This window comes from Lepidochelys olivacea (assembly GCF_965140295.1).
Source record: "Lepidochelys olivacea isolate rLepOli2 genome assembly, chromosome: 6".
In the NCBI taxonomy this organism is placed as follows: Eukaryota; Metazoa; Chordata; order Testudines; family Cheloniidae; genus Lepidochelys; species Lepidochelys olivacea.
The window spans coordinates 748,501-776,057 of record NC_140416.1 but is presented as its reverse complement, the minus strand read 5'-3'; the positions used below and the strand labels follow the sequence as shown (position 1 = coordinate 776,057).

Below are 27,557 nucleotides of genomic sequence, written 5' to 3'. Positions count from 1 at the left end.
CTGAGTGGATGCCATACCAAGGCAAGCATGGAGGCTGCTCAGCTCACTTTGGCAATTAGGAGCACATTAAACACCACACGCATTATCCAGCAGTATATGCAGCACCAGAACCTGGCAGAGTGATACCGGGCAAGTAGGCGACGTCAGCGCGGTCACATGAGTGATCAGGACATGGACACAGATTTCTCTGAAAGCATGGGCCCTACCAGTGCATGCATCATGGTGCTAATGGGGCAGGTTCATGCTGTGGAACGCCGATTCTGGGCTCGGGAAACAAGCACAGACTGGTGGGACCGCATAGTGTTGCAGGTCTGGGACGATTCCCAGTGGCTGCGAAACTTTCGCATGCGTAAGGGCACTTTCATGGAACTTTGTGACTTGCTTTCCCCTGCCCTGAAGCGCATGAATACCAAGATGAGAGCAGCCCTCATAGTTAAGAAGCCAGTGGCGATAGCCCTGTGGAAGCTTGCAACGCCAGACAGCTACCGGTCAGTTGGGAATCAATTTGGAGTGGGCAAATCTACTGTGGGGGCTGCTGTGATGCAAGTAGCCCACGCAATCAAAGATCTGCTGATATCAAGGGTAGTGACCCTGGGAAATGTGCAGGTCATAGTGGATGGCTTTGCTGCAATGGGATTCCCTAACTGTGGTGGGGCCACAGACGGAACCCATATCCCTATCTTGGCACCGGAGCACCAAGCCAGCGAGCACATAAACCACAAGGGGTACTATTCAATAGTACTGCAAGCTCTGGTGGATCACAAGGAACGTTTCACCAACATCAACGTGGGATGGCCGGGAAAGGTACATGATGCTCGCATCTTCAGGAACTCTGGTCTGTTTCAAAAGCTGCAGGAAGGGACTTTATTCCCAGACCAGAAAATAACTGTTGGGGATGTTGAAATCCCTATAGTTATCCTTGGGGACCCAGCCTACCCCTTAATGCCATGGCGCATGAAGCCGTACACAGGCAGCCTGGACAGTAGCTGTTCAACTACAGGCTGAGGAAGTGCAGAATGGTGGTAGAATGTGCATTTGGACGTTTAAAGGGGCGCTGGCGCAGTTTACTGACTCACTTAGACCTCAGCGAAACCAATATTCCCACTGTTATTACTGCTTGCTGTGTGCTCCACAATATCTGTGAGAGTAAGGGGGAGACATTTATGGCGGGGTGGGAGGTTGAGGCAAATCGCCTGGCTGCTGGTTACGCGCAGCCAGACACCAGGGCGGTTAGAAGAGCACAGGAGGGCGCGGTACGCATCAGAGAAGCTTTGAAAACCAGTTTCATGACTGGCCAGGCTAGGGTGTGAAAGTTCTCTTTGTTTCTCCTTGATGAAACCCCCCGCCCCTTGGTTCATTCTACTTCCCTGTAAGCTAACCACCCTCCCCTCCTCCCTTCGATCACCGCTTGCAGAGGCAATAAAGTCATTGTTGCTTCACATTCATGCATTCTTTATTCATTCATCACACAAATAGGGGGATGACTACCAAGGTAGCCCAGGAGGGTGGTGGAGGAGGGAAGGAAAATGCCACACAGCACTTTAAAAGTTTACAACTTTAAAATTTATTGAATGACAGCCTTCTTTTTTTTGGGCAATCCTCTGTGGTGGAGTGGCTGGTTGGCCAGTGCCCCCCCCCCACTGCGTTCTTGGGTGTCTGGATGTGGAGGCTATGGAACCTGGGGAGGAGGGCGGTTGGTTACACAGGGGCTGTAGTGGCAGTCTGTGCTCCAGCTGCCTTTGCTGCAGCTCAACCATACACTGGAGCATACTGGTTTGATCCTCCAGCAGCCTCAGCATTGAATCCTGCCTCCTCTCATCATGCTGCCGCCACAGTTGAGCTTCAGCCCCGTCTTCAGCCCGCCACTTACTCTCTTCAGCCCACCACCTCTCCTCTCGGTCATTTTGTGCTTTCCTGCACTCTGACATTATTTGCCTCCACGCATTCGTCTGTGCTCTGTCAGTGTGGGAGGACAGCATGAGCTCAGAGAACATTTCATCACGAGTGCATTTTTTTTTCTTTCTAATCTTCACTAGCCTCTGGGAAGGAGAAGATCCTGTGATCACTGAAACACATGCAGCTGGTGGAGAAAAAAAAGGGACAGCAGTATTTAAAAAGACACATTTTATAAAACAGTGGCTACACTCTTTCAGGGTAAACCTTGCTGTTAACATTACATACATAGCACATGTGCTTTCGTTACAAGGTCGCATTTTGCCTTCCCCCACCGCGTGGCTACCCCCTAAACCCTCCCCCCTCCCCGTGGCTAACAGCGGGGAACATTTCTGTTCAGCCGCAGGCAAACAGCTCAGCGGGAATGGGCTCCTCTGAGTGTCCCCTGAAGAAAAGCACCCTATTTCAACCAGGTGACCATGAATGATATCTCACTCTCCTGAGGATAACACAGAGAGACAAAGAACGGATGTTGTTTGAATGCCAGCAAACATACACTGCAATGCTTTGTTGTACAATGATTCCTAAGTACGTGTTACTGGCCTGGGGTGGTAAAGTGTCCTACCATGAAGGAAGCAATAAGGCTGCCCTCCCCAGAAACCTTTTGCAAAGGCTTTGGGAGTACATCCAGGAAAGCCACGAATGCCAGGGCAAATTAATCCTTTCACATGCTTGCTTTTAAACCATGTATAGTATTTTAAAAGGTACACTCACCGGAGGTCCCTTCTCCACCTGGTGGGTCCGGGAGGCAGCCTTGGGTGGGTTGGGGGGGTACTGGCTCCAGGTCCAGGGTGAGAAACAGTTCCTGGCTGTCGGGAAAACCGGTTTCTCCGCTTGCTTGCTGTGAGCTATCTACAACCTCATCATCATCATCATCTTCTTCTTCGTCCCCAAAACCTGCTTCCGTGTTGCCTCCATCTCCATTGAAGGAGTCAAACAACACGGCTGGGGTAGTGGTGGCTGAACCCCCTAAAATGGCATGCAGCTCATCATAGAAGCGGCATGTTTGGGGCTCTGACCCGGAACGGCCGTTCGCCCCTCTGGTTTTCTGGTAGGTTTGCCTCAGCGCCTTAAGTTTCACACGGCACTGCTTCGGGTCCCTGTTATGGTCTCTGTCCTTCATGCCCTGGGAGATTTTGACAAAGGTTTTGGCATTTCGAAAACTGGAACGGAGTTCTGATAGCACGGATTCCTCTCCCCATACAGCAATCAGATCCCGTACCTCCCGTTCAGTCCATGCTGGAGCTCTTTTGCAATTCAGGGACTCCATCATGGTCACGTCTGCTGATGAGCTCTGCATGGTCACCTGCAGCTTGCCACGCTGGCCAAACAGGAAATGAGATCCAAAAGTTTGCAGTTCTTTTCCTGTCTACCTGGCCAGTGCATCTGAGTTGAGAATGCTGTCCAGAGCGGTCACAATGGAGCACTCTGGGATAGCTCCCAGAGGCCAATACCGTCGAATTGTGTCCACAGTAGCCCAAATTCGACCCGGCAAGGCCGATTTAAGCGCTAATCCACTTGTCAGGGGTGGAGTATGGAAATCGATTTTAAGAGCCCTTTAAGTCGAAATAAAGGGCTTCATCATGTGGATGGGTGCAGGTTTACATCAATTTAACACTGCTAAATTCGACCTGAAGTCCTAGTGTAGACCAGGGCATAGTGTTGTCAGCCCTTTTGCTCAAGATTCTCTTACTTTTCTTTGCTGTCTGTATGTTTGTGTCCATAATAAAACAAAATAGACTGAGGGGGAAAAAAGCTCTTTATTCATTCCACACATGGTGGTTAGTGGGGGTGGAGTTTACAAGGGAGAAAATGCACTGAATAGGACAGATTGGTAAGGAACAACACAGATAAGTGTCACATTATTCTGGCTCATTGCTGAAACTGGTTTTCAAAGCCTCACAGAGATGCAGAGCTGCTCGGTGGGCTCTTCTTCTTCCCCTGGTATCTGGCTGCTCAAAATCGCCTGCCAGGTGATCTGCCTCAACCCCGCACCCCGGCAGAAACTTTTCTTCCTTTGTTTCACAGATATTATGGAGCATACAGCAGGCAGAAATAATAATGGAGATATTACTTTCACTGAGGTCTAACCTAGGAAGCAAACAACGCACACGACCTTTTAAATGTCCAAAGGCACATTCCACCACCATTCTGCGCTTGTTCAGCTGATGGCTGAACTGCTCCTTACTGCTTTCCAGGCTGCTTGTGTACAGTTTCATGAGCCATGGTAGGAAGGGGTAGGCTGGGTTTCCCACGATCATGATTGGCATTTCAACATCCAAAGTGCAGGCAAGGCAATGTTTATTGGGATTAATCAAGCAAGCATATCAATAGCTCTGCTTGCTGACAGAGCCTTTTTCCCTTGTCCCCTTTTTCCCCACCTCCCCCTTCTTAGCAGACTTAATTATACCTGTAGCGCACGCCATGGGTCCCACCTCCTTACAATTTGTGGTCATATTCTGTTCTGGAGGGTCTTGAGTCTGGGGGCTTTGGTACCACCTCTTTTGTATCCCATGGGAGAGGTAAGGAGTGAGGTTGTGTACTGGACAAGGCCAGGCATTTGTTTGGCTTTTAGTGTTTCTTATGCCACCCCACCACCCCCCATCCCACTCACCCCTCTCAACTGGTAGATTGACCTTATCTCCGGAGAGGAGTTGAGGCAGGACTGTCCTGCAAGCGTACACTCATATATTAAACTCCCACCAAACCCAGAAATGCTTTAACTCTATTCCTTATCTTTTCTCATTGTACTAACAAACCCATCTGGTTGGGCAGAAGCAACATGCAGTGTCTTTGTTCACACACATATTAGGAAGGATATAAAAATATGAAAAGTCAAATGGGCAAACAAGACGCAAAACTCTATCTCAGGCAAATATACAGGCCTGAATACGACATTATCACCACAAGCACTCTCAAAAGCCACCCCTTTTCATGCACCATAGTCCTGATGGCAGTGTGTAGATGTGTGTAATTTCATCATGTGCTGGTATAATTGTGCCCCCTAGTGTTATATTACAGGATCGTGTACATTCCCAGCAAAACACATCATACCCCATCTACAACACCCTAATCACTCCCCTTTTGCAACAGGCCACTGATCCTCCTCTTCTGTGGCCACTGAGGAGGGGCACATCCAAATATCTTTCATGGACATACATTGCTCTACTTGATTATTGTCCAACTTACACCATTCAACCCTCCCTCTCTATCCCTCAATGGTTCCCAGTGAGCTAATCCCTTTCTCCTTACTCCCATAGGGCTCCTGGGGACCACCTTTGTTACCGTCCTGTTCCAAAGTATCATGGTGACTATTACCCAGGTGCTAAACCCACAGGTGGAGGATGTTATTTTCCATGCAGATGGGTGTGTCGGGCAAGTGTGGATAACTATGGACTAGCTTCACGATTTAAAGCTGAAGGACATCGTCCCGCCCATGTGTCCCTCATGACATTCATTAACATTGCTAGCTGAGCATATACACCTCCCTCCAGGTTAGCCTTCTGAAACCATCCCCCACCCACATTACCAGGTTTCCTGTCCATTGAGTTAACTGCCAGTTCACCTCTGCTGCCCTTCTCCATCCTGTCACCATTGCAGACACTTGCTGAGCCAGTAGTTCATTGATTTGTTGTTGAAGTTTCACATTTTGGCTTATCAGTTATTTGGGTACCCAGCTGTCCCCCAGGGTCCATGCACCCAACCCTGTGTTTCCTGCTGCCCGCGAATCCCTTCTCTGATGACGATTCCATGTGTGTTCCCTCACCCACCAACTAAATTGCTGCTTTAACCCTTCTGTGTATGTACTGCATTTGGGATGTACTCAGTCCACCCACCGTTCTTGGGGGTGCACCATGTAATGGTCTGAAAGGACACATTGGAGATCGTGGGTTGCACTTGCTTCCACAGAGGATTCCATACATTCACCCATCAGAGAGTATTTCCAGCTTCTGGCTTTGGCCAGCTTAAATTTGTATATTTTTTAGCTTGGTATTCATATTACCTGAAGCGCAGAATGGTGGTGGAATGTGCCTTTGGACATTTAAAAGGTCGTGTGCGTTGTTTGCTTCCATAGGACAAGTGGGCTTAAATTGCAGCAAAGGGAGGTTTAGGTTGGACATTAGGAAACACTTCCTAGCTCTCAGGGTGATTAACCACTGGCATCAATTGCCTAGGAAGGTTGTAGAATCTCCATCATTGGAGATTTTTAAGAGCAGATTAGACAAACACCTGTAAGGGATGGTCTAGAGAATAGTCTTCCCATGAGTGCAGGGACTGGACAAGATGACCTCTCGAGGTCCCTCCCAGTCCTATGATTCTATGTACATAACTGCACGCTCAGGGATTTTCCTTTATGGAGATACCATTATGATTACACATGGTAACATTACACCCTAATTGTGGGACCCCATAACCCAAAGGCGGTTCCTACCTTCTGGGAGACCAGAGAGTTATGTTTTTTGGGCTCTGTCTGAAAAACCACTTTCATGGAGTCACCGGACCAATGCTCTGGAACTACTCCATATGAAGCCTGTCAGGACTCTGGGAAAGCATGCCTCCTCTCTCTGAGCATCCTGTGCCAGGGCAAGAAGCTTACACAGCTTTGACCTTCCTGGGTCTGACCTCAGAGCATTCAGCATCCCCTTCCACGCCGTGCACTTCCCGCAATGAGTCCGCCCGGGCGGGGCTCTGGGGAAGACAGAGGGCCCTGCACCCCAACTCCACAGTCAGATGTGACTCTCAGGCAGCTGGTAAAAGTTTATAAGTTGACAGGAACACAGCATAGAACAGACCTTAATATCACAGACATCAGTGACTTTCAGCTAAATCCATCTTGGGGAATCCTGGACCAGGCAGCCTAGACTCCCCATCTTCCAGTCCCCCCAAGCAGACTTCCAGCTTCCAGCAACCCAACCTCCAACACCCCCGTTGCTCCTCCTCCTTGTCTTTGCCTCACTTCCTGGTCATCACCTGGTTGCATCCCCCTCATGGGTCTCACGTTACGAAGGGCACTGGTCACAGCATAGGTGCAGGCAGCTGGAGCAGCCTCACCTGCCCCAGAGGTCTCAGCCAAAGTCACACACCTCTCTATTCCCACCACCGAGGAACTGGTGCAGCACACAGGGAAACTGAGCCACACACCGTATTCATGCAAAACAGTAAAACTCTCATCGGCTCAACAGTAAGACTCACATACAACATAACAAGGGAAAATCCCCACTTCGTCACATCTCTGCCCCCTTTGAGACTGAACGGAGTGAGGTCACTTTAGCCAGTGGCCTGGGAAAGTTCCACTCCCACCATACCTGGTAACACTTTAACTCTGTTTCTTATCTTTTCTCATTGTGCTAAAACCCCCAACTAGTTAGGCAGAAGCAACACACAGCGTCTTGGTTCTTTGTTCACACAGATTAGTGTCACCCTTCTGCCAGGTAGAGCCAGCAGCAACAAAGGCCTGGTTTAATAGCTAGAGGTTCCTTTTCAACAATACAACACAAAACCGGCTCAAGCCCCCACCCAGTAACCTGGGACAATTACACACCACCCCCTGGGTGTCTCTGAGAGGCAATACTTCCCCTCTCGTAAGCACAGGGCCTGAGTGTAGTAAAACCTTTTAATAAAAGGAGGGAAGTAACTCTGCATTAATTTGTGGAAACATTGCAACTAGGATTCATAAACATAAACCATGAGCAAAAAACCCACCCCCAAGTAAGTTGGGCACTGTCCTTTTCCCCTCAGGTTCTTAAGTCCAGCAACCCAAAAGTCCCTTTAACGTGCCCGTCCCTTCTCTGCACCCCACTCACAGTTGCTGTCCTTGGCCAGTGCAGTCCCAGAGTTCAGAGGTTCAGCCGCCAAGTTCACCTCCCACCCTGGATGGAAGTGGGGGGAGAAGGAGGCACCTCAAACACTCTGCTGCTCAAGCACTCGCTAGTTGCCCCAATGGCCAATTAACACCCCTCTCTGCCAGCTTCCCTGCTGGCCACTCACCAAGATGCCTTCAGGGTCCCCCACTTCACACAGATCTCAGTGATTTTAGCTGTTAGTCAGGGAGACCCACTGCTGGTGCAGTCTCTTGCAATAGAGACACTGACCCAAAAAAGGTTTATTACTTAGACCTGGTTATCAGTGATTTTAGCTCTGCAGCATGTAACAAGACTCTCAATAGAGTCTAAATTATCTCTTATTATACCATGGAAAGAGAAAGGTCAAAGGGTGTGTCTGCCAGACCCAGACCCACCAAGTACAATTACCTACCACCAGCCCTTTCTTCTTATGGCACTTTGGAACCCATGTCCCCTGCCTAGCAAGTACCATTCAAGTGAGGGTGAGTCCCTCCTTCAGGGTATGCCAGGTACACTTCTGCTGCCCTCGGTTCACACAACAAGGGTAACACAACCCTTTATTACTCCTACCCCAATAACAAGGAGACTGGGGATCCAACACCAGACACAAGTGATCACTTGGGCAAGCAATCCAATCATGCTGAGCACTTAGGCAGGGTGGGTGTGTCCATGCAAACAAGATCAGCTCCTGAAGTCCTTTCGCACAACTCACCACTAGATGTCAGGGGAGACCTCATTCAGACTCCGCTTACATTAGTAAGTATATAAAAGTATCAAAAGTCAAAAGGGCAAAAAAGTCTAGCTCAGGCAAACATACAGGCCTGATAAGACATCAACATCACTGATGCTAACGTACGTCAGCATACAGCCACCGCAGTAATTACATCGCTTGTGCATGGCTACACTTTTCTCCTTGTGTCGGTGGTGCGTGTCCTTATCAGCAGGGCTTGTATCGATTGTACTGTCAGTGTGGGGCATTGTGGGAAGGCTCCTGAAAGCCATTAACAGTTGACGTAAGCAGCGCAGTGTCACCATTTACATGCATCAACCTAATTACATCGACCTTGACTCTAGGCCGCTCGCGGAGGTGGAGTTATTAAGTTGGTGCAGTGGGGCACTTACATCGGCAGCAGCAAAAGGTTAGGGAAGACACTTCCAGAGTCAGGTCGATGTGAGCTACCTTGTGTTATGCTAGCCAGAGCCGTCCCATCCATAGGATAGACTGGGGCAACTGTTCCGGGCCCTGTGCTTTGGGGGGCCCCGTGCTTCTGGACGTGAGGTCCAGGGTGGCCTGGTGGGTTAACGGAGTGCCAGGTGCTGGCAAAAGCGAGTGACCCAGCCGCAGCCGACCCCACCCCGTTCTGCTCCATCCCGCCGGCTCCTGGTGTCGCTCATGGGACGGGGTGGAAGAGGTGGGTGGGGGTTTAGGGGAAGGGGTGGAGTGGGGGAGGGGCCCCAGCCAGAAGGGGGGGTTGTCCCTGGCCACACACCCCCTAAGGATGGCCCTGACCCTAGCTCTGTAGTGTCAACCAGACCTAAGTTTCTGAACCGAGAACAGAGATTCAAAGGTTCATAGACATGGTGAGCCAGGGTTATGGAAACCGAAGGGTGTGACGTGTCAGCCCTGTGACCTGAACCCTACGAGAGGCAGGGGGTAATTGAGCGGCCGCTCTGATGGCATCGATTGGAGAGCAAGGGCAGTCAAGTGAGCACATCGATACTTCTTTTGCATGTTAATTGGAGGTAGTCTGGGGACATTGGGATATCGTTGGACTAAAGTTTGGATTTGGGGCCATATTTTGGAGCATGCCTTGTGGGGAACCCACCTGGACAAGGACCAGGTATCAGGTCCCCTCAAAGACATGATTGTTGGCTGAGGTGAGGTAAGAGGCCCTGGATGCAGCACAAGGGAAGGAGAGAGAGACTGCAGGTTGGTGGAGCGAATACATTTTGGGGCAGTAGGGACGTGGCTGGTGCTTAAAGCCCCCGACCCCCTTGTAGTTCAAAGAGCTGAGCTAAGCGCTGGAATTGCCCTGGGGAGGCAGAGCTCACCGGGGGGCCAGTTGTCCAGCCTGGGAGGAGCAGATATTAGAGCCCAGCGGCCGTTCTGGGTGCCCAAGCAGCCGAACAAAGCAGCGGCTGGAACCATCGATAGGCCACCATGTCTGGTGGGGGAGCCGCCGCGGGAGAGCAGGTGCACGTCCCAGAGCGGCAGCAGAAGGATTCACAGCAACCGCCTACAGCAGCTGAGTGACTCCCGTGAGGCCTCCCTGTCCCAGCTTCTGGAACTGCTATTGCTGGGCGGGCCGTAGCGCCCCGGAGCTGCCCACGGAGCAGGGACCCTGGTTTTCCTGAACTCCTGGAACCCAAACCGGGAGCGAGGATGTCGGGGAGGCATGAGCTGAGGGTGGGGGGCAGAACAAACTGTGTTCAGGGTCCCATCTATTTGGGACTGTGACTGATGCAGCCTGAGGTACACGGCGGCGGAAGGCGTTAAACTGCAAATATACATCGCCAGTTCAACCCGGCCCTTCCCTTCCCTTTCCTGCCCCCAGCAAACTTCATTCCTTCCAACCTCGGCGCTGGCGAGTGGGTACAAACTTGCCTGGCAAAGGCACCCAGCAAGGTTACAGCTTCCCAGACAGCTGGGGGGCTAGAGCCGAAAGTTAAGAAATTGTAGCGAATCCCCTAAAATAAGGACCCAGCCCTTGTTGCTGCCGATGCTGATGGTAAAAGGGCAGCACGTACGCAGCAAAAGTGTAACTCGCTTCTTAGAGTGCAAACGTAACAGGGTAAAGGAGGTTACCTCTCCTAAACCAAGCTCCTTGCATCTCAGACCGATCCCTCGGCCCCCTCTTTGGCAAATCGCTGTCCTCTTGCTTCGGCGGTGAAGGATACAGGGGCGTCCTTTTACCTTCTCCTTCTATCCAGCCCCCCTTCTATCCAGTCTGTTTGGCCCCAAAGTCAGGAGGATGTTTCCACCCGCCATGGTTTATTCTCCAGTGTGGTGACCCCACATCTTTGTGTTATCTTTGTGTGTCAGGTGTCAGAGTAACAGCCGTGTTAGTCTGTATTCGCAAAAAGAAAAGGAGGACTTGTGGCACCTTAGAGACTAACCAATTTATTTGAGCATGAGCTTTCGTGAGCTACAGCTCACTTCATCGGATGCATCATTCGTATGTCAGTGAGGCATCCACGGGGCTGGCTTACAAGGCTTAATTGACGTCATCTGAGGTGGACGGGCGAATGTACGTCCATTGTCTGGCAGAAACTTGTCTGTCGATCCTGCCTTTATTCAGACTTGAAAAGAAGTTTTCCACATGTCCATATATGCATAAATCCTCCCTCCCTGACAGTTACACATTACACGCAGACATTAATGCCCAGCGTGCTCCCGGCTTCCATTTGATACATTACAAGACACTACGTATGGCTCTATACCGTGACCATTTATGGCTATATACCCCTATATATAGCGGTGTGTTAGATGCAGCGAGTTTGACAGACCTGTTAGAAGCTGCTGACGCTGAGCACTGAACCCTCTGCCAGCGGGTGCCGATGGGCCTGGGTGCCACACAGTGGTTGGAGGTTTTCAAGAGCGGGTTGGACCAATGTCCCTTCTTAGAACCTGTGGGCGGCGACCCCCCTGCTCGGCCGTGGTGTGTGGGTGACGTGTCTGGGCCACGCCGCCGCCCTGTCACCTCCGTCGTCACCCCAGACCGGGGTGGGGGAACCGATCAGATCAGGGGAACCTCATCGGACTGCTCCTCGGTGCCATCCCCTTGCTCCCTTTGGCCGGCGGTGGCCTCGGCCCTCATCGTATCCCTCCGAGAGATACTGCCGCCCACGCCCCCGCCCACGCAGATCCCAGCCACGGCACCCACGCCAGCGCCAAGGGCTGCTGCCTCAGCCATGCCGAGAGCAGCGGCCGCAGCGATCCCGGCACCGGCAGCGCCGCCCACCTGGGCCAGCACCAGCGCCCCCGCGCCCACGCCCGCCGCGATGACGAATTCCTTGAAGCGCTTCCCGTAGCTCTGCAGGAAGGTCTCGGCCTCCCCTGTCAACTCCTCCTCCAGCTCCATCAGCTGGGCCGCTTTCTCCGGCGCCGGCTCCCGCATGTCCGTCCGGCACCGCCCCAGCAGCTGCCCACGCCGCTCCGCGAACAGCTCCGCCATCTTGCCCGGCTGCACCTTCAGGCAGGAGATCAGGGTCTGGGAGTCGCCGTCCTGCGTCCGCCGGGAGAGGAGACGGCCAAGAGCGTTAGAAGGGGCAATTGCTGAACTGACCCCACCCCCCTGACCGAGATGGGGGCCCCCCCTCACGCCCGGTATGGCACAGACCTGGCTGGAGGCTGGGGCTCACGTCACTCCGGGGACTGCCCAGACCCTCACCAAGTGAGATCAGGGCTCCCATTGTGCCCGGCACTGCATGGTCTGGCCTCCATTATCCTGGGTGAGGCTCACGCCTCCTGATGGAGATCCGGCTGCCATCATGCCGGGCGCTGCACAGACCCCCCTGACTGAAATCGGGCCCCCCTTGGGCGAGGGTTGGGGTCTCCCGTCTCTGCAACCACCCTGGGAGCTGGAGATGCGAACTGCCATCTCCTGCCCCGAAGTCCAGAGCCCGTGGGGCTGGCTTGGATGGTTCTCTGGGGTTCCCCTAACTGGGGACACACCCCGCCAAACGCACCTTCTCTCTCAGAAAGTCAGCGTGGTCTCGGCGGGCTCTGTCCATGGCTCTCTCGTTGTGGAAGGTGATGGCCATCTGCGCAGGGAGAACAAGGCTGGGGCAAGCCGCAGGTCGCGGGGCCCCAACTCCACCTTGTGCAGGGGCGGGCAAACTTTTTGGCCCGAAGGCCACATCGGGGTTGCAAAATTGTATGGAGGCCGGGGTAGGGAAGGCTGGGCCTCCCCAAGCAGCCTGGCCCCGGCCCCTATCTGCCTCCACCCACTTCCCGCCCCCCTCAGAACCCCAAACCCATCCAACCCCCCCTGCTCCTTGTCCCCTGACTGCCCCCTCCAGAGGACCCCGCCTGCCCTTAACCACCACCGCCGGGACCCCACCCCCTATCTAATCCCCCCTGCTCCCTGTCCCCTGACTGCCCCCTCCAGAGGACCCCGCCTGCCCCTAACCACCACCGCCAGGACCCCACCCCCTATCTAATCCCCCCTGCTCCTTGTCCCCTGACTGCCCCCTAGACCCCCCATCCTAACTGCCCCCCAGGACCTCACCCCCTACCCACTGCCTCCTGCTCCCTGTCCCCTGACTGCCCCGACCCCTATCCACACCCCTGCCTCCCTGACAGACCCCCGGGATTCCCACGCCCTATCCAAACCCCCCGTTCCCTCTCCCCTGACCGCCCCCCCCCTCCCCAGAACCTCCGCCCCATCCAACCGCCCCCCGCTCCCTTTCCCCTGACTGCTCCCCCAGGACTCCCTGCCCCTCATCCAACCCCCCACCCCACTTACCATGCCTCTCAGAGCAGAGTGTCTGGCAGCTGGGGGGCACCGCTCAGGAGCGGCGGGCCAGAGCGCTGGCAGCGTGGTGCACTGAGGCTGTGGGGCAGGGGGACAGCAGGGGAGGAGCCGGGGGGGAGCCTCCCTGGCCAGGAGCTCAGGGGCCAGGCAGGATGGTCCCGCGGGCCGGATGTGGTTTGGTTGCCCCTGACCAAGTGGCTGCAGCCTCACATAACAGAGCGACTCCGCTAGCCCGTGCGGCAAGTGCTTGGAGCTTCGGGCAGCACCGGTGGGCCGTCTGACCTTCCGGCAACCCCGCCTCGGCTCCCTTCCCCGCCCCGACCTGCACTTTGCACTGACGTCACTTTCCTCTAGCCGAGGACTTTGCAAACCCCTGTCCCAGCCGGCATCACCGATGTGCTCGCAGACTTTGCAAACCCCCGAGAGCACATCCGTGACGCCGGCTCTCACGGGTCTGGTGGTGTTTGGGGGCTTTTATCGATCGCCAGGAGGCAGGTGGTTTGGGTGTGACTCTCAGCTCTCGGTGTTCTGGCTGGGTTAAATCTTGTGGTGGAGGAGCAATGAATCTGGAACCGCCTCTGCTCTGGCGCTGGGCTGGAGTGGCTATTGCGGAGGAGTTATTCCTGAATAGCTAGGCCGGTCTATTCCCCCCCATGCAGAGAAGACCCCCCACCCCAATTCTCCTCTAGAAGATTCCCTGGGTAGCACCCGTCCCAGCCGATCTGACCAAGAGAACTTTACAGTCCACATCACAGGGTCTGTCTACGCAGCCTCCTGCCCGGCTGCGGGGGAAGGCGGCGTGACTCGGACGTGAAGGGCTTGGTGAGGGCTGTGCTGAAACGCTGCCCGGCTGGCACATCAGACCGAAGGAGCCAGGGCAGAAGTTCTGCTCAGCCGGCCCGATTCCCAGCTCCCCAGAGGCCCCGTGACACTGCGTGGAAAGATCCGTGCTCTGCTGTGGCTACGCCCTGCTCTGCAGAGCGTGCCAGTGGATAGAGCCCCTGGATCCACCTTACCCTGCCCCCTGCCACTGCATGTGCCTCCCATGGTTCCCTGGGGCCATGAGACACACAGCAAGAGAGGAGATGCTGGTGCATCATGGGAAATGTGGTTCAGATGCCTGACTCTCCTCTATACGCCAAGCACTCAGACTACACCTCCCATGCTGCCCTGCAGCCATGATGCACCACCACCCCTTAGCAAGAGAGGACACCGTGGTGCATGATGGGAGATGTAGTTTGGTTGCCCCAACGTCCCATTCTTCTCTGTTGGCTGGGCTCATGGCAGATGCAGTCAAAGCCGGAAGCCCAAGTGTGACGGGCTGGACTAGGCCCAGAGACCTGCAGCTGGAGGCCTCAGGGTCCTGCCGCACTTGTCCCAGGAAAGGAGCAGTGAAGAGGTCCTCCAAGCAGGCTTGAATGGCTGCAGGGGAAGTGGCCAATCAGAGAGGCTGCAGGGAGCAGCCAATAGGGGCCCAGAAGAGCCCTGTAAAAAGGAGCAGCAGAGGCAGAGATAGGCAGTTCCTTGCAGGAGCCAGTGGAGTACAGATGCGGGCTCCTGGTTGGCCAAAGGGAACTGCACCATAATGGAGAGCTCAGTGCTAGGAGGGACCAGGGGAGTGAGGAAGAGCTCCTGGCTGGCTGCTGGGCCTGAATTTAGAAAGGCCCTCAGCTAAGGTTACGGTGTCGGTGAAGGCTGGGGCCATGGGAAGGGGCCCAGGGAACTCAAGGCATTTTTGCTAAAGGGATACAGTGGTGCACGGTTGCTATTGTTAGGGTCCCTAGGGCTGGGACCTAGAGTAGTGGGTGGGCCCGGATCCCCCTATAAGTCCCTGGGGAAGTGGCCTACACTTGGACAGTGATTAAACTCACAGAAAGGGATCTGAGCTGTCTGGCTGGAGAGCTGGGGTCAGAACAGACCTAGAGAGGGCAAAACTATCGTCTCCAGGGAGGAAGCCCTGGGGTGTGGCCTGATCCTGGGGATGGGGCTGGTTAAAGAAGTGCAGACACACCCAACCAGAAGGGGCGCTCGTGAGAGGTGCATGCCACACCATTACACCAACCCATAGAGGAGATTGGGGAGGATGGATGGGTTGCCCAAGATACATCCCCCATGATGCAGCACCAGGGTCTTATCCCTTGGCGAGGGGTGGTGGTGCATGGTGCCTTCAGTGCATCATGGGAGGTGTAGTCTAATCAGGGTGCTCAACCCATAGAGGAGAATGGAGAACATGAGACACAAGTTCCCAGGAGCTGCGGCAGTGGCCTTTCCACACAAGAGATATTTGGGGGTTTTGCTGGAAACTCCAAGTTTTCTTCAGGAAGAACACCCCCGTCTTTGGACCAGCTCTAACAAACTCCTCTTGTTTAAATGCGGACAGGCATCTCCTGGGGAAAAACAGGTTTTGGTGACGTGGGTCTCATGGATTGGAGATGTGTCCGTAGGCTGGCGAACACTCCAGTGCCAGTCGTCCCCCACGCTAGTCAAATTCTTCTACCCCGGAGTCCAAGAACCTGAGATTTCACGCAGACCCAGATTTCCCAGTCACCTCCGGCAGAATGGACCCAGTTCCCAGTATTGTCCCAGGCCTGGCATGGACGGATGAGGGGAGACACCCCACGATCAGGTCAGAGAGAGAGAGAGAGAGACGGTACCTGACAGGGAGAGGAGAAGCCGAAGCAATGCTTCTTCATCATATCAGATAAATTCTGCAAAGGAACAAAAAGAAATCATCACATCACAGACTCCCCATGTTCCCAGCCTTTCAAAGCCCTGTGGAGGGCTTGCCCAGCTGTGAGATGCAGCCACCTCTGGGGCAGGGAAGCAGGGGAACAGCTGCACAGTGATGCCACACGGGCACTGGGGTCATCACTGAGTGCCAGCGGAGAGCACCCCATCCCGATCCCTGCAGCACAGCTGGCCGGTCCCCACCTTTATCTTGGCAGCGAGCTGTGTCCCGGTGAGCAGCTCCCCGTGCTGGTCCCTCCGGCATGTCGACTGGCCGAGCCCACCACGGCGGTGATGTAGTCCCTGAGCCGCTCCCGGAAATCCTCATCCATGCCTGCGAAGGGGAGAGAGACGGACAAAGGTGGATTTAATCCCCCTTCTCTACCTTCCACACGCTGGCGTGTGCGGTGACCCAGCTGGGTTGCTCTGCACGTGGCAGGGGCTCAGAGCCACTCTCCCGGCTCCGTTACCTCTCAGGGTTCCCTCCATCCCAGTCACGATCCGCTTGCCGGGGAAGGGCATCAGGTAACAGCGGGTGCTGTTTCTCTTCAGCATTTCCAGGGCCTTGGGGTGTTTGCAAGGGGACGTCGCCGCCAGCATCTGCCGGAGCCGGGGGGATCGTTATATCGATGTACAGAGCTTACAGCAGTGAAATGCAGCGAGCAATAATAACTGATGAGTGGAGACACACTCAGAGCCGACCCACACCAGGTGGGAAAGGCTCCATCTCCCATTCCCCACCCCCACCCCAAACCCCACACTCACCTGTCTGACGTGTCTGAGATGCTGCTCCCCACCCTGGGCTCCGAGGACCCGGGAGCTGCTCCAATCCCTCACCAGCAGGTCTAGATGCTGCAGGGGAGACAGGAGGGGAGTGGGAGTCACTGGGGGTGGGGTGAAGGCTGGGACGTGGAGAAGGACAGTGTCTGCTGGGGTAATCTCAACCCCTCGGGAGTGGGGCAGGGGGTGCATGGGGCAGGAGCATGCTGTGGAGTGGGGGAGGAGTGCAAAGTGGGGATACATGGGGCAGGGTGGGTGATGGGGGGAGGAAGCCGTCTCACCTGAATGGGGTCCAGTCCATAGGCCTCTCCCACCACTTCAGCCACCTGCACAAATATCTGCGGAGTGAAGAGAACAGAGTGTGGGGGCGGGTGAGTCTGGGGGCTGGGAGGTGTTTACACTGGGCGCGGGGATCCTTCCTGTGAAGCGCAAAGGGGCCTGGTCACCCACACCCCCAGTCTGATCTGCTCCCTTCGCAGTGAGGCCTGACAAGTACAAAACAAAGCTGGAGATGGACGGAGACATTTTCCATGGGACAGAGAGAAGCGGGATGTTCCCAGCCAATGGGGTGGGGGGAGGCCGTGGGGTAGAGGGGTCTGGTGCTGGGGGGGATAGCCATTGGGCACACCCCACTTTTCCGTGCCATATGCCCCAGGGAGGAGCCAGTCTGGTTCCAGGGCTCGCCAGATCCAACCCGTGTCCCGCACAGAGAATCTCCCCGGGGCGCGGTGCAGGGGCAGGACACGCCATATGCCACAAGACGCAGTGACGTCGCTAAGAGCACGACTGCCAGGGGCTCCATCCGGCGGGGCTGGGGCTGGGTAAGAGCCTGGTGAGAAGAGCAAAGCGGAACCGGGGGCAGAGTGACCGCCCCAGGCCCTGGCCCCAGCAGCTTCCCACCGACGGCGGAGCTGGGCTGGAGGGGAGGGAGGGGTCCTAACTTTGGCCCAGTGGCCCACACGGGACACCTGGGAGCAGAGAGCCAGGCTGGGCCGTGCGGTGACAGTGCTGACTCCAGAGGCCCATGTGACCGTGGGAGAGTCGTTTTTTCTCTCTGGGCCTCAGTTTCCCCATAGGACCTATGTGGAGGGATAATAACCCTGAGGGGCTAATGGGTGAACCTGGCCTGGCCACGTTCTGCGTCTCGCTGCCTGGCCTCACCTCCAGGTATTCAAGATCCGGGTCCTTCACCCGACAGCCAGTGTTCAGTATCTGCAAATAGCCAGGGGACAGACAGAGCTACAGCAACGAGCAGGGCCGGCCGGCCCAGGCCCCTTCCCAGCCACGTCACCCGCTCCCTGCAGCACAGCGCCCCCTAGTGCCGCAGGGGGCATCGGGGCCTGCCCGGCCTGCCAGGGGAGAGCGCCCCCTGCTGAGCCCCTGCCCCGCTCCCTGCAGCACAGCGCCCCCTAGTGCCGCACTGGGGCCAGCCCTGACTGCCAGGGGAGAGCGCCCCCTGCTGAGCCTCTGCCCCACACCCTACAGCACAGCCCCCCCCACTGAGCCCCCCAACCTGGTAGGAGCTGAGCAGCATGGACAAGGCGGAGAGTTTGATGCTGGTCTCCTTGTTCCTTTCAATGTCCATGGAGCCCTCGGTGTCCACCAGCAGCACGGCCACCTGGCAGGGCCAAGAGGGAGAGCCCTAGGTCAGCTCCCAACTTTGTCCAGCCACGCACGGCCCCTCCACCCCCAGAGTCTGACCCCTGCTCTGCCCTGAGGGCGCCTGGCATCTCGTTCTCACCCGCCCCAGTGTTAGTTCCCTCCTCTCGCTCTTCTCCATTCCCACCTGTTCTCTCTCCAGTGGGTTCCCCTGGGGCCTCCTTCCCACATCTCTGTCCATCCCTCCCGGTTTCCCTCATTCCCTCTGTTCCCAGCCCTCTACCCTGTTCCCCTTTCCCTTCTCCCAACCCCCCCATGGCCTCCTCCCCCTTCCCTGTGCACCCCCAATGCCCCCACTTACCTTCTCACCCTTGGCCAGGACCCAGAAGGGCTGACTCCATGCCCACACCCCCTTGGTGACTTGCTGCATGTCGGCGCGCCACTCGAACCCCTCCAGGAGCTCGTCCTCCTGGCCCATCCATGACCCGTCCCTCGCATCCTGCCGGGAGGGGGGCAGTCAGATCAGGGTGGAGGATGAGAGTGACTGGGCCCATCTCTCAACAACCTGTCAATCCCCAGGCCTCGGGGGGTGGGTATGGGGGGTGACACAGGCCAATTGGTGGGTCAAACTGCTCTGTGTCACCAACTCTTGACAGGCCTGATGGACTCTCTGCACCTCACACCCTGGTGTCAGGCTCCAGAGCCAATGGGTGGCAGATGGGATCTCACTGGCAAACTCAGCCCTCGTGGGTCTTTAATATTCGTGTGTCACGTCTGCACGGGGTATGCACAAAGGGGTGTGGCCGTGCACGAGAATTATGCTCTTAAAATGTGTATGACAAAGCATGCATCAGCCGGGCTGCCCTGGGCCAGGGAAGGTGATAACCTGCTTGACTGGGTCTCCAAGGGAAACCGCGGGATATTGGAAATGTATTTCCATAGAAGCTACACAAAGACAGCAAGCCACCGAGGGGCAGAGATAACCCCACAACTCCCCAGCGGGAGAGAGATGCTTAGGCTAGGTTTGAATTTTCAAAGGACACATTTCAATGGTTTCCTGGGCTATAAAGAGGCGGGGGAGGGCCTGAACCTCAAATAAATCATTGACTCAATGGCTCATCTACAATATTCCTGTGTTATCAAAAGTGTCTCGAGTGAGGCCTTCGCTGAAAGTCAGTGACCCACAGGCGATAAATATCACTCTGCAAGGTCTGTATTAAAGCTAGAGGAGAAATTTGAATACTCGCTGGTATTACGCCTTAAACAGAGACATCAGACTTTGGGGTAATAGGAGCGGGGCAAAGAGACTGTGAAGGTTCCTTCCCCACTCTGAACTCTAGGGTACAGATGTGGGGACATGCATGAAAACCCCCTAAGCTTATCTTACCAGGTACAAACTATTTTACCTTTTGCCCTTGGACTTTATTGCTGCCACCACCAAGCATCTAAAAGATACATAACCGGGAAAGAGCCCACTTGGAAACGTCTCTCCCCCCAAAATCCTCCCCAAACCCTACACCCCCCTTTCCTGGGGAAGGCGTGATAAAAATCCTCACCAATTTGCATAGGTGAACACAGACCCAAACCCTTGGATCTTAAGAACAATGAAAAAGCAATCAGGTTCTTAAGAGAAGAATTTTTATTAAAGAAAAAGTAAAAGAATCACCTCTGTAAAATCAGGATGGTAAATACCTTACAGGGTAATCAGATTCAAAACATAGAGAATCCATCTAGGCAAAACCTTAAGTTGCAAAAAAACACAAAAACAGGAATCTCCATTCCATTCAGCTCAGCTTATTTTCTCAGCCATTTAAACAAAACAGAATCTAACGCATCTCTAGCTAGATTACTTACTAAATTCTAAGACTCCATTCCTGTTCTGTCCCCGGCAAAAGCATCACACAGACAGACACAGACACTTTGATGTTCTCCCTCGTCCCAGCTTTTGAAAGTATCTTGTCTCCTCATTGGTCATTTTGGTCAGGTGCCAGCGAGGTTATCCTAGCTTCTTAACCCTTTCCAGGTGAAAGGATTTTTCCTCTGGCCAGGAGGGATTTTAAAGGGGTTTACCCTTCCCTTGATATTTAGGACAGAGACATTGGTGTTATCCTGCACTGGTGGGACTAACCAGAACAGAGCTCCTGAAATCACAGAGTGGTGGGTCCTTCAACCAAGGGGGCTGAAGGCTCCAGGAAATGACTGGAGGGGAGAAACCTGCCACGGCCAAGACTGTGACTTGCAGAAGTTCAGCATTAGACTGAGAAGCGTATTCTCCCTTCTCTTTGCGTGTCGCCGTTTCCAGCTTTACTCCACACAAGAGGTGTCACCTAACCCTGGGGCCTTTTCTTTAATCAGCCTTGTCTGACTTTGGATATTAACCAGCCCAGGGCTGGGATTGGGATCAGCGTGTTTGCCACACTCAGTTAAATCGATAAGGGGCAGCGCATTGTCTCCATCCAGGAGCAACGCACTGAATGGTTTCTGGGTGTGTTGCAGGAGTGGGATGGGCACTGCGGGGAGACGTCTCTGGGGAGCCCAGGAGTCAGGGTTCAGTGTTTGTTTCCGCCAAGACGGGGAGAGGACTTGCCAAGTCCTGAAGGGTTTGCTGGCAGGGTGGACAGGGAGGCTGAGACCATGACCCGAAACTTGCAGTTCTGAGAAACCCAGCAATTCATCACCTTGGCAGGGGGTTTCGGGGTGACTCGGGACAGGGTGTTGGGGTCCCTCTGCAAAAAGCAATGGGACAGTGGGAGCCTGGGTGTGGCCTGCAGGCTTGTCGGCTGCCTCTTGGTGTCCAGGTGCCATCACAGCATTGAAAGCAGAGGACGGCGGTGACAACACCCCTCCCTAGTCTGGGTTGAACCCCAAACCGTCACAGGGAGTTCACTGTGCGAGCGCGGGGTGGGGGTGGTGAGGAATACTTGGTGATGGGTGAGCGTGCTTGGAATCTAATAGACAGACGGACACGTTAGGGTGCAAACAGATAGACAGACACACTACTTTTAGACAGAGAGACACACTAGGGTCCAGCCATGGCTCCAGCTACCTGGACGTGTGGAGGGGGGCACTCACAGACACGTGTGCAGCTCTGATTCCTCCAGCAGGGGGCAGGATGGGGCCGCTCACACCCACAGCTCACTCCTGCTCCCGTTTACACTCACCGGGCTCCGGAGCAGGCACAGCAGGCAGTTCAGCAGGAAGGATTTGCCCCGGCGCTGCTCCCCGATGATGGACACCAGGCAGACGGGGGCATCCCCCACCCCACCCTGCTCCAGGCAGCGGCTCAGGGCCTCCTCGTCCAGGATCAGGTCCCCTTCCTTGTCCAGATGCGCCAGCTGCACCGGGCGCCCCGGCGCTGGCTGAGCCCCTGGCCCCTGCTGCAGGGAGAGAGCAGGGTCAGAGCTGGGACCCCGCCCCTGAGCCAGCCAGTCCCCAGCTCCCCAGAGCAGAGCCCCCTGCCCCATTCCCATCCCCCTGAGCCAGCCTGTTCCCCGCCCTGGTGTCAGATCAGAGCTGATTCCCCCTGGAGGGAAAGGCCCCATGTCCCATTCCCACCCCCTGGGTCAGCCGGTCACCGGCCTCCTGGATCAGAGCCAGCACCCCCTAGCGGAGAAAGGCCCCGTGTCCCGTTTCCAGCATCCACTATTCTCACCTGCTCTGTCTCTCTCCCCTCCTGTGGTGTGTCTCCGATTTTCTCCACCAGGTTTTTGATGCGTGTGTCTGGGATCATCCTGTGCTTGGAGCAGGGGTGGCCGCACTCGGGGCACCGGTATGTCTGGGACGACACCGAGCTGCAGTGAGCCGCGAGGCAGCCCCAGCAGACTTTGTGGCCGCACTCAATGGAGACGGGGTCATCCAAGATATCCAGGCAGATGGAGCAGGGGACGTCCTCCCGGACTCTCTGCATAATCTCCTCTGGTGCTGGCTTCAAGGGACAGACAGAGGGGAGTAGGGTATAGTGGTTAGACCAAGGCAGGGCTGGGAGCCAAGACTACTGGGTTTTATCCTTGGCTCTAGAAGCAGAGTGGGGTCTAGTGGTTGGACTAAAGGGGAATGGGAGCCAGGACTCCTGGGTTCTTTCCCCAGCTCTGGGAGGAGAGTGCGGTCTAGTGGTTGGACTAAAGGAGAATGGGAGCCAGGACTCCTGGGTTCTTTCCCCAGCTCTGGGAGGGGAGTGCGGTCTAGTGGTTGGACTAAAGGGGAATGGGAGACAGGACTCCTTGCTCCTGCAGTTTTCCAATGGAAAGAGAAATTTTCAGGCTCTTACTAGACCTGTGAAACATTTCCCTCTTCTCCGTTCTCCCACATCTGATTCCCAAGTGAAACTAATTTCAATCTTGCCTGACACGTCCTCAGGCCCCGTTGGGTTCGTGGTGTTCACAGCCCGGCAGGGTTAGCGCCATTGGGTTGAGTGGGCAAATGCTGGGGAGAGGGGGTGTATTTACAGCACCACCCACACCAGGCGATCCAGCACCAAGTGTCTGGTCCCCAGCAAGTGCAAGGTGGAACTTACACACCTGGAACATGTCTGAAAAATTAACCAGATGAACTAATCGAGGGGCTGCACTTCCCGTGATGGGATTTCTCCACTTGGCCAGCCAGCTGCAACACACTCCCTTCCCAACGCCACCTCTGATCCCTCCCAAAATCTCTGAGGCTGTTCTATGCATCAATGGCCAGAGCCCGGCGGGTTTCCGTGAAAATCGGAAAACCAGAAACGGGGAGAATGGGGGACACACAGAGCCCCTGGCTGCTGGAGATCAGAGAGCCGGTCGCTGGGAGCAATGAACATGTCCCTGCACTGCAGACCCTCGGTCTCAGCTGGGTCCCAGCATCTGGGTGGGGGCAACACGCTGACACCTTGAAGGGGTGAGTGCCCAGCCAGCAAGGAAACAAATAATAATGGGGGAAATACAGGGTAACAGAGAGTCACTTACAGGGAGCAGCCAGGGCTCTGTGTGCTCCCTTCCCCCGACAACAGGCACTCCCTGTGCCCCCATTTGCCCCTACCCCTATGCAAGGGGATCCATCTGCCCCCCATGCCAGGGGCTCCAGGTGCCCCTTCATTCTCCCCAGACAGCCACACAACGAACACCTCTCACTGCGGCAATAACAACTTGCAGCTCCCAGTCTCTGTGGACACTTTCCCCCAAACTAGGAACCCCTCATTCCCGGATCTGAGGGGGCAGAATTCAGGGGTGTTTCAATCTGGGAGATTGCTCCTTAGTGCCGCCCCATGGCAGCCTGTTGCAGGCACTCCCCAGTCAGCCTCCCGGTGAACATGGGAGAAGAAAGAATCGGAGCCTTTATCTAGAAAGGGCTCGACCCTGCACTGCTCCAACAGGGGTTTCTCAGGCTACATCTCCACGTCTGGGACCATAGCAGCACAGCACCGAACTCTCTGCAGACGCCAGTCCCGAGTGACTTCTGCTTCCTCTCAACCTCCTTCTCCAGACAAGCTGGGTTTCTTGCCCCTCCCCCGCAACCCCACAGGGAGGCTTTTCCAGAAACTGCCTTCTCTGGGGGCTGGGAGCCACCTTCTCCTTTCCCACCTCGATTGGGCCAGCCCCCATTGTCCTTCTGCTTCCATGGCTCTTCCCCATTCTTGGCATCCCTCTGCCCCCATGTCTACAGCCCCTCTCATCCTTGCATTAGGCTGAATGAGCCAGGCTCTTTGAGTCTCCTCCCACAAGATGGGCTCTCTGTCCCCCTGAGCATCCCAGCATCCCCTCTCTGCACCTGGCCCAGCACAGAGCCCTCTTGCTGCAACATAGGCTTACAGATCCCTGGGCCAGAAGGGACCCTGGTGATCACCTAGCCTGAGCTTCCTTTATAACTCGGGCCAGAGAATGTCCAGGAACTAATTCCTGGTTCAACTAGAGCAGATCTGTTAGAAAAACTGTGGTCGGTGATGGAGAATCCCCTGCGCCCCTTGGTAAGCCATGCCAATGGGCAGTGACTCTCACTGTTAAACACTGACACCTTATTTCCAGTCTGAATTTGTCTAGCTTCAACTTCCAGCCAATGGGCTGCATCAGACCAAAGCGATGGACGAGGCCTCTAAGATCTCATTTCTATTCTCCTTGTAGGTACTTTCAGATGGGCTTCAGGCTCCCCTGAGCCTCCCCGTTGTTAAGCTGAATAGACAGGTGCCGGATTACAGATGAGGTCTTCCCAGTGGTCGCATCATACACAGAACAGAACACTGTGCAAACAGCATTGTGACATCCCTTCCAACCCATTCCCAGCAAGAAGGTTTCACTTCTTTATACGGAAGCTACGTTAGAGGAAATAGCTTTGCTTTCAGTGGATACAGACTCTCTGTGAACTGTCTGTGGGTCCCGTGTGATCCTCTTAGGAGAATATTGTGCTGCCCTCTCTCAACAAATGGCTCAGTCACCTCGTCAGCACAAAAATGGTGACATGACCATTTTCATTTCCTTTCAAAATCATTCCGTTTCTCTCCGTTCCCTCACTTTTTAAATTAACCTCCCCCCACCTCTCTCACTCTCTGACTGATGGACAGACACACTTTTCGACTATGAGAGAAAAGGAACATAATTTTTATAAAAATGGGAATTGTTTCATATTCGGTTTTATTTTTGTCAGGAAAACAAGTTTTTTGGACAAAAACAAACATTTTCATTTTGGTCCAAAAGCCCTTTTTCAGTCAAAATTCGTTTAACAAAAAGTTCTCAACCCGCTCTCCTTAAAATATTTCTTGACATTTAGGACAGCGTTTGGCTGGCAAAGTATAAACCCATTACGCCCTTAAGCCATCCTCAGACTTCACAGCCTAAACATGTAAGTAGTTAAACAGAGGATAGCCCATACAGTGTTGGAGTAGAAGGGAATTACATGCAGAAAACAAGCCATCGGTACCTGTCTGTGACCTAGATGTGGATTTTCCAACTCAGCCTCTACACCTAGATGGAGCTTTAGTTCCGCTGGGTTCGTCTACACTTCAGCTGGTGCTGGCAGCGGCTGTACGGTTCTTACTAGATTTCGGCACAAGTTCCCTTCAAGGGTCTCTGGATGCGTCTTTGAGGGCAAGTCAGGCGACAAATTTTCATATTTAGTAACAGGTGGCCAATCAAGTTGAACCACTTCTCTCTTTAGCTATCATCCTTTTTACAGTGAGAGAGAAATACAGGCTGACTCATGTAGTTTCATTCTTTGCAACAGGATACAGTCAACTCCCGATTATCTGAATAGCCTGGGTGGGACATGGATTTTATTCAGTTTATTGGGAGTTTGGATAAGCCAGAGGGCAGGAGCCGTTCAGTAACAGGGTGGCCTCCCACATGTCTGGAGCGGGTCATCGTCCTCCTTCTATTCCTGGCTGGGGGTTCTCTGCTCTCTTATCTGGACCTCCACATTGTCCAAATCCCTTCCTGGTCCCCGAGCATGAGATACATGAGATCATGCTGCAGAGGACAGGTGTTTCATGCTGGGGGTCAAGGAAGGGACTCAGATAATGCAGAGGTTTGGATAACAGGGTTTCAGAGAAACAGGAATACACCGTATATCTCTTCTTGTGGGATTTTAACTTCAGGATCAATCACGGGTTACGGACGTTCCTAGATTCTTCCTTTCAGAACTTTGCAGATGGGAGAAGGTTGGCTAACTGCCATAATTTGTCAGCTAGGGTTCTCCACACAAACTTCCTGAGGTTTTCTCTTGGGGGTCGTGTCCATCACCCAAGAAACACCAGACTGACATTTCTAATTCCTATTTTCCCTCTTTACACAGGTGTCCATTTTGGAGCTTTCTGACCTTTCAGGCTTTTAAACCTAGTGCATATCAATCATGTAGGATCTGTGACGGGTTCCTCCCCTTAGGGTGCCACCTGGAACTGGGGTACCACTGAGCCTCCCTGACCCACCTGCCTGGGCTCCCTTCTACACCGTATTGCTGGGACAACTTGCAAAGCCCTCTCCAGTCTCCAGCCTGCAGCTGCAATTACATGCAGACGCTCTGACCAGCCCCTGCATGAGAAGGCTACAGCTAGGGCATCTCCCAATTCCGAAGGCACACACTCCCTTTGGAGTATAAACGCAAAAATTATCCTGTCTTGCACTGTACAAGGAAATGTACAGCATAAGCTCATGAAATTCACCCCCTCCCTCAATGTGGAGAGGAATATGCAACTGCTTTCTGCCCCAAGTTATGACTCCCACACACAGGTTTTAGATAAAGCAAAAGCAAGTTTAACAACTGCAAAAGATTTTAAGTGATTATAGGGGACGGCAAACAGATCGAAGCAGATTTCCCAGCAAATAAACAAAAAATACAAACTAAGCTTAATACACTAAATAGTTTGGAGATGAATTGCAAATTATCACCCTAAGAGATGATACAAACAGGCTGCAGATTCTTAAGGGGCCAGCTGCACTTCCTTGCAGCTTGCAATTCCCAGGTGTTCCATTCACAGGCTAAAAAGCCCTTTTGCCTGGGTCCAGCACTTCCCCCGGTTCAGTCTTTGTTCCTCAGGTGTTTCCAGGAGTCTCCATGGGTGAGGGAGTCAGTGAAGAACCTTGATGATGTCACTCCCCTGCCTTATATTGCTTTTGCATATGGTGGGAATCTTTCGTTTCAAAGCTTGGTTCCCACGCCAGTCAGTGGAAAAAGACTGACATCCCAAGATGGACTCCAGCACCAGGTGACCTGGTCACATGTCCCTGTAGGGTCACAGCAGCCATTACTTGGAGGCTGTCTGTAGCGTCCTCAGGAAGGCTCCCCAGGTGGGAGATAAGCTTCTCCTAAGACCTATTGTTCTCCTAATGTGCCATTGCACTGAATAGGCCCTTCCCCACTGAATATCAAGAGTGAAAACAGCTTGTCTAGTGGGCATTCCCCAGGTGAAAACACATTTCAAATACAGATACATAGAAATATTTCTAACTTCAGAGACAGACATGATACATGCATTCAAGTAGGATAAACATATTCAGCAAACCATAACCTTTCCAATGACACCTCACATGACTTATCTTGCATAAAATACATTATGATTATGTCATACTCATATAATAATATCACTGGGAAGAATATGGGGTGAAGTGTCACAGGATCCTTTGCCGAGCTATTGGCCGATGGATCCGCCCCAGAACAGGGGAAAGCTGAACAGCAGGATGCAGTCCCTGGATGCATCTCCGCTACTGGCATCTTGGCTGAC

General features: G+C 54.1%; 1 protein-coding gene across 1 annotated transcript; it reads right to left on the bottom strand.

The window, feature by feature from the left end:
• Positions 1-11,533: 11,533 nt before the first annotated feature.
• Positions 11,534-22,286, bottom strand: LOC311521785 (RING finger protein 112-like; the record flags this gene model as incomplete). The annotated part of the gene is given in 13 exon segments (XM_084630367.1): positions 11,534-12,022; positions 12,486-12,560; positions 15,928-15,981; positions 16,205-16,263; positions 16,266-16,334; positions 16,471-16,600; positions 16,766-16,852; positions 17,062-17,118; positions 17,942-17,992; positions 18,294-18,398; positions 18,741-18,878; positions 21,541-21,756; positions 22,032-22,286. Coding segments are annotated over 13 exon segments (1,785 nt in total).
• Between the last annotated feature and the right edge of the window lie 5,271 nt (positions 22,287-27,557).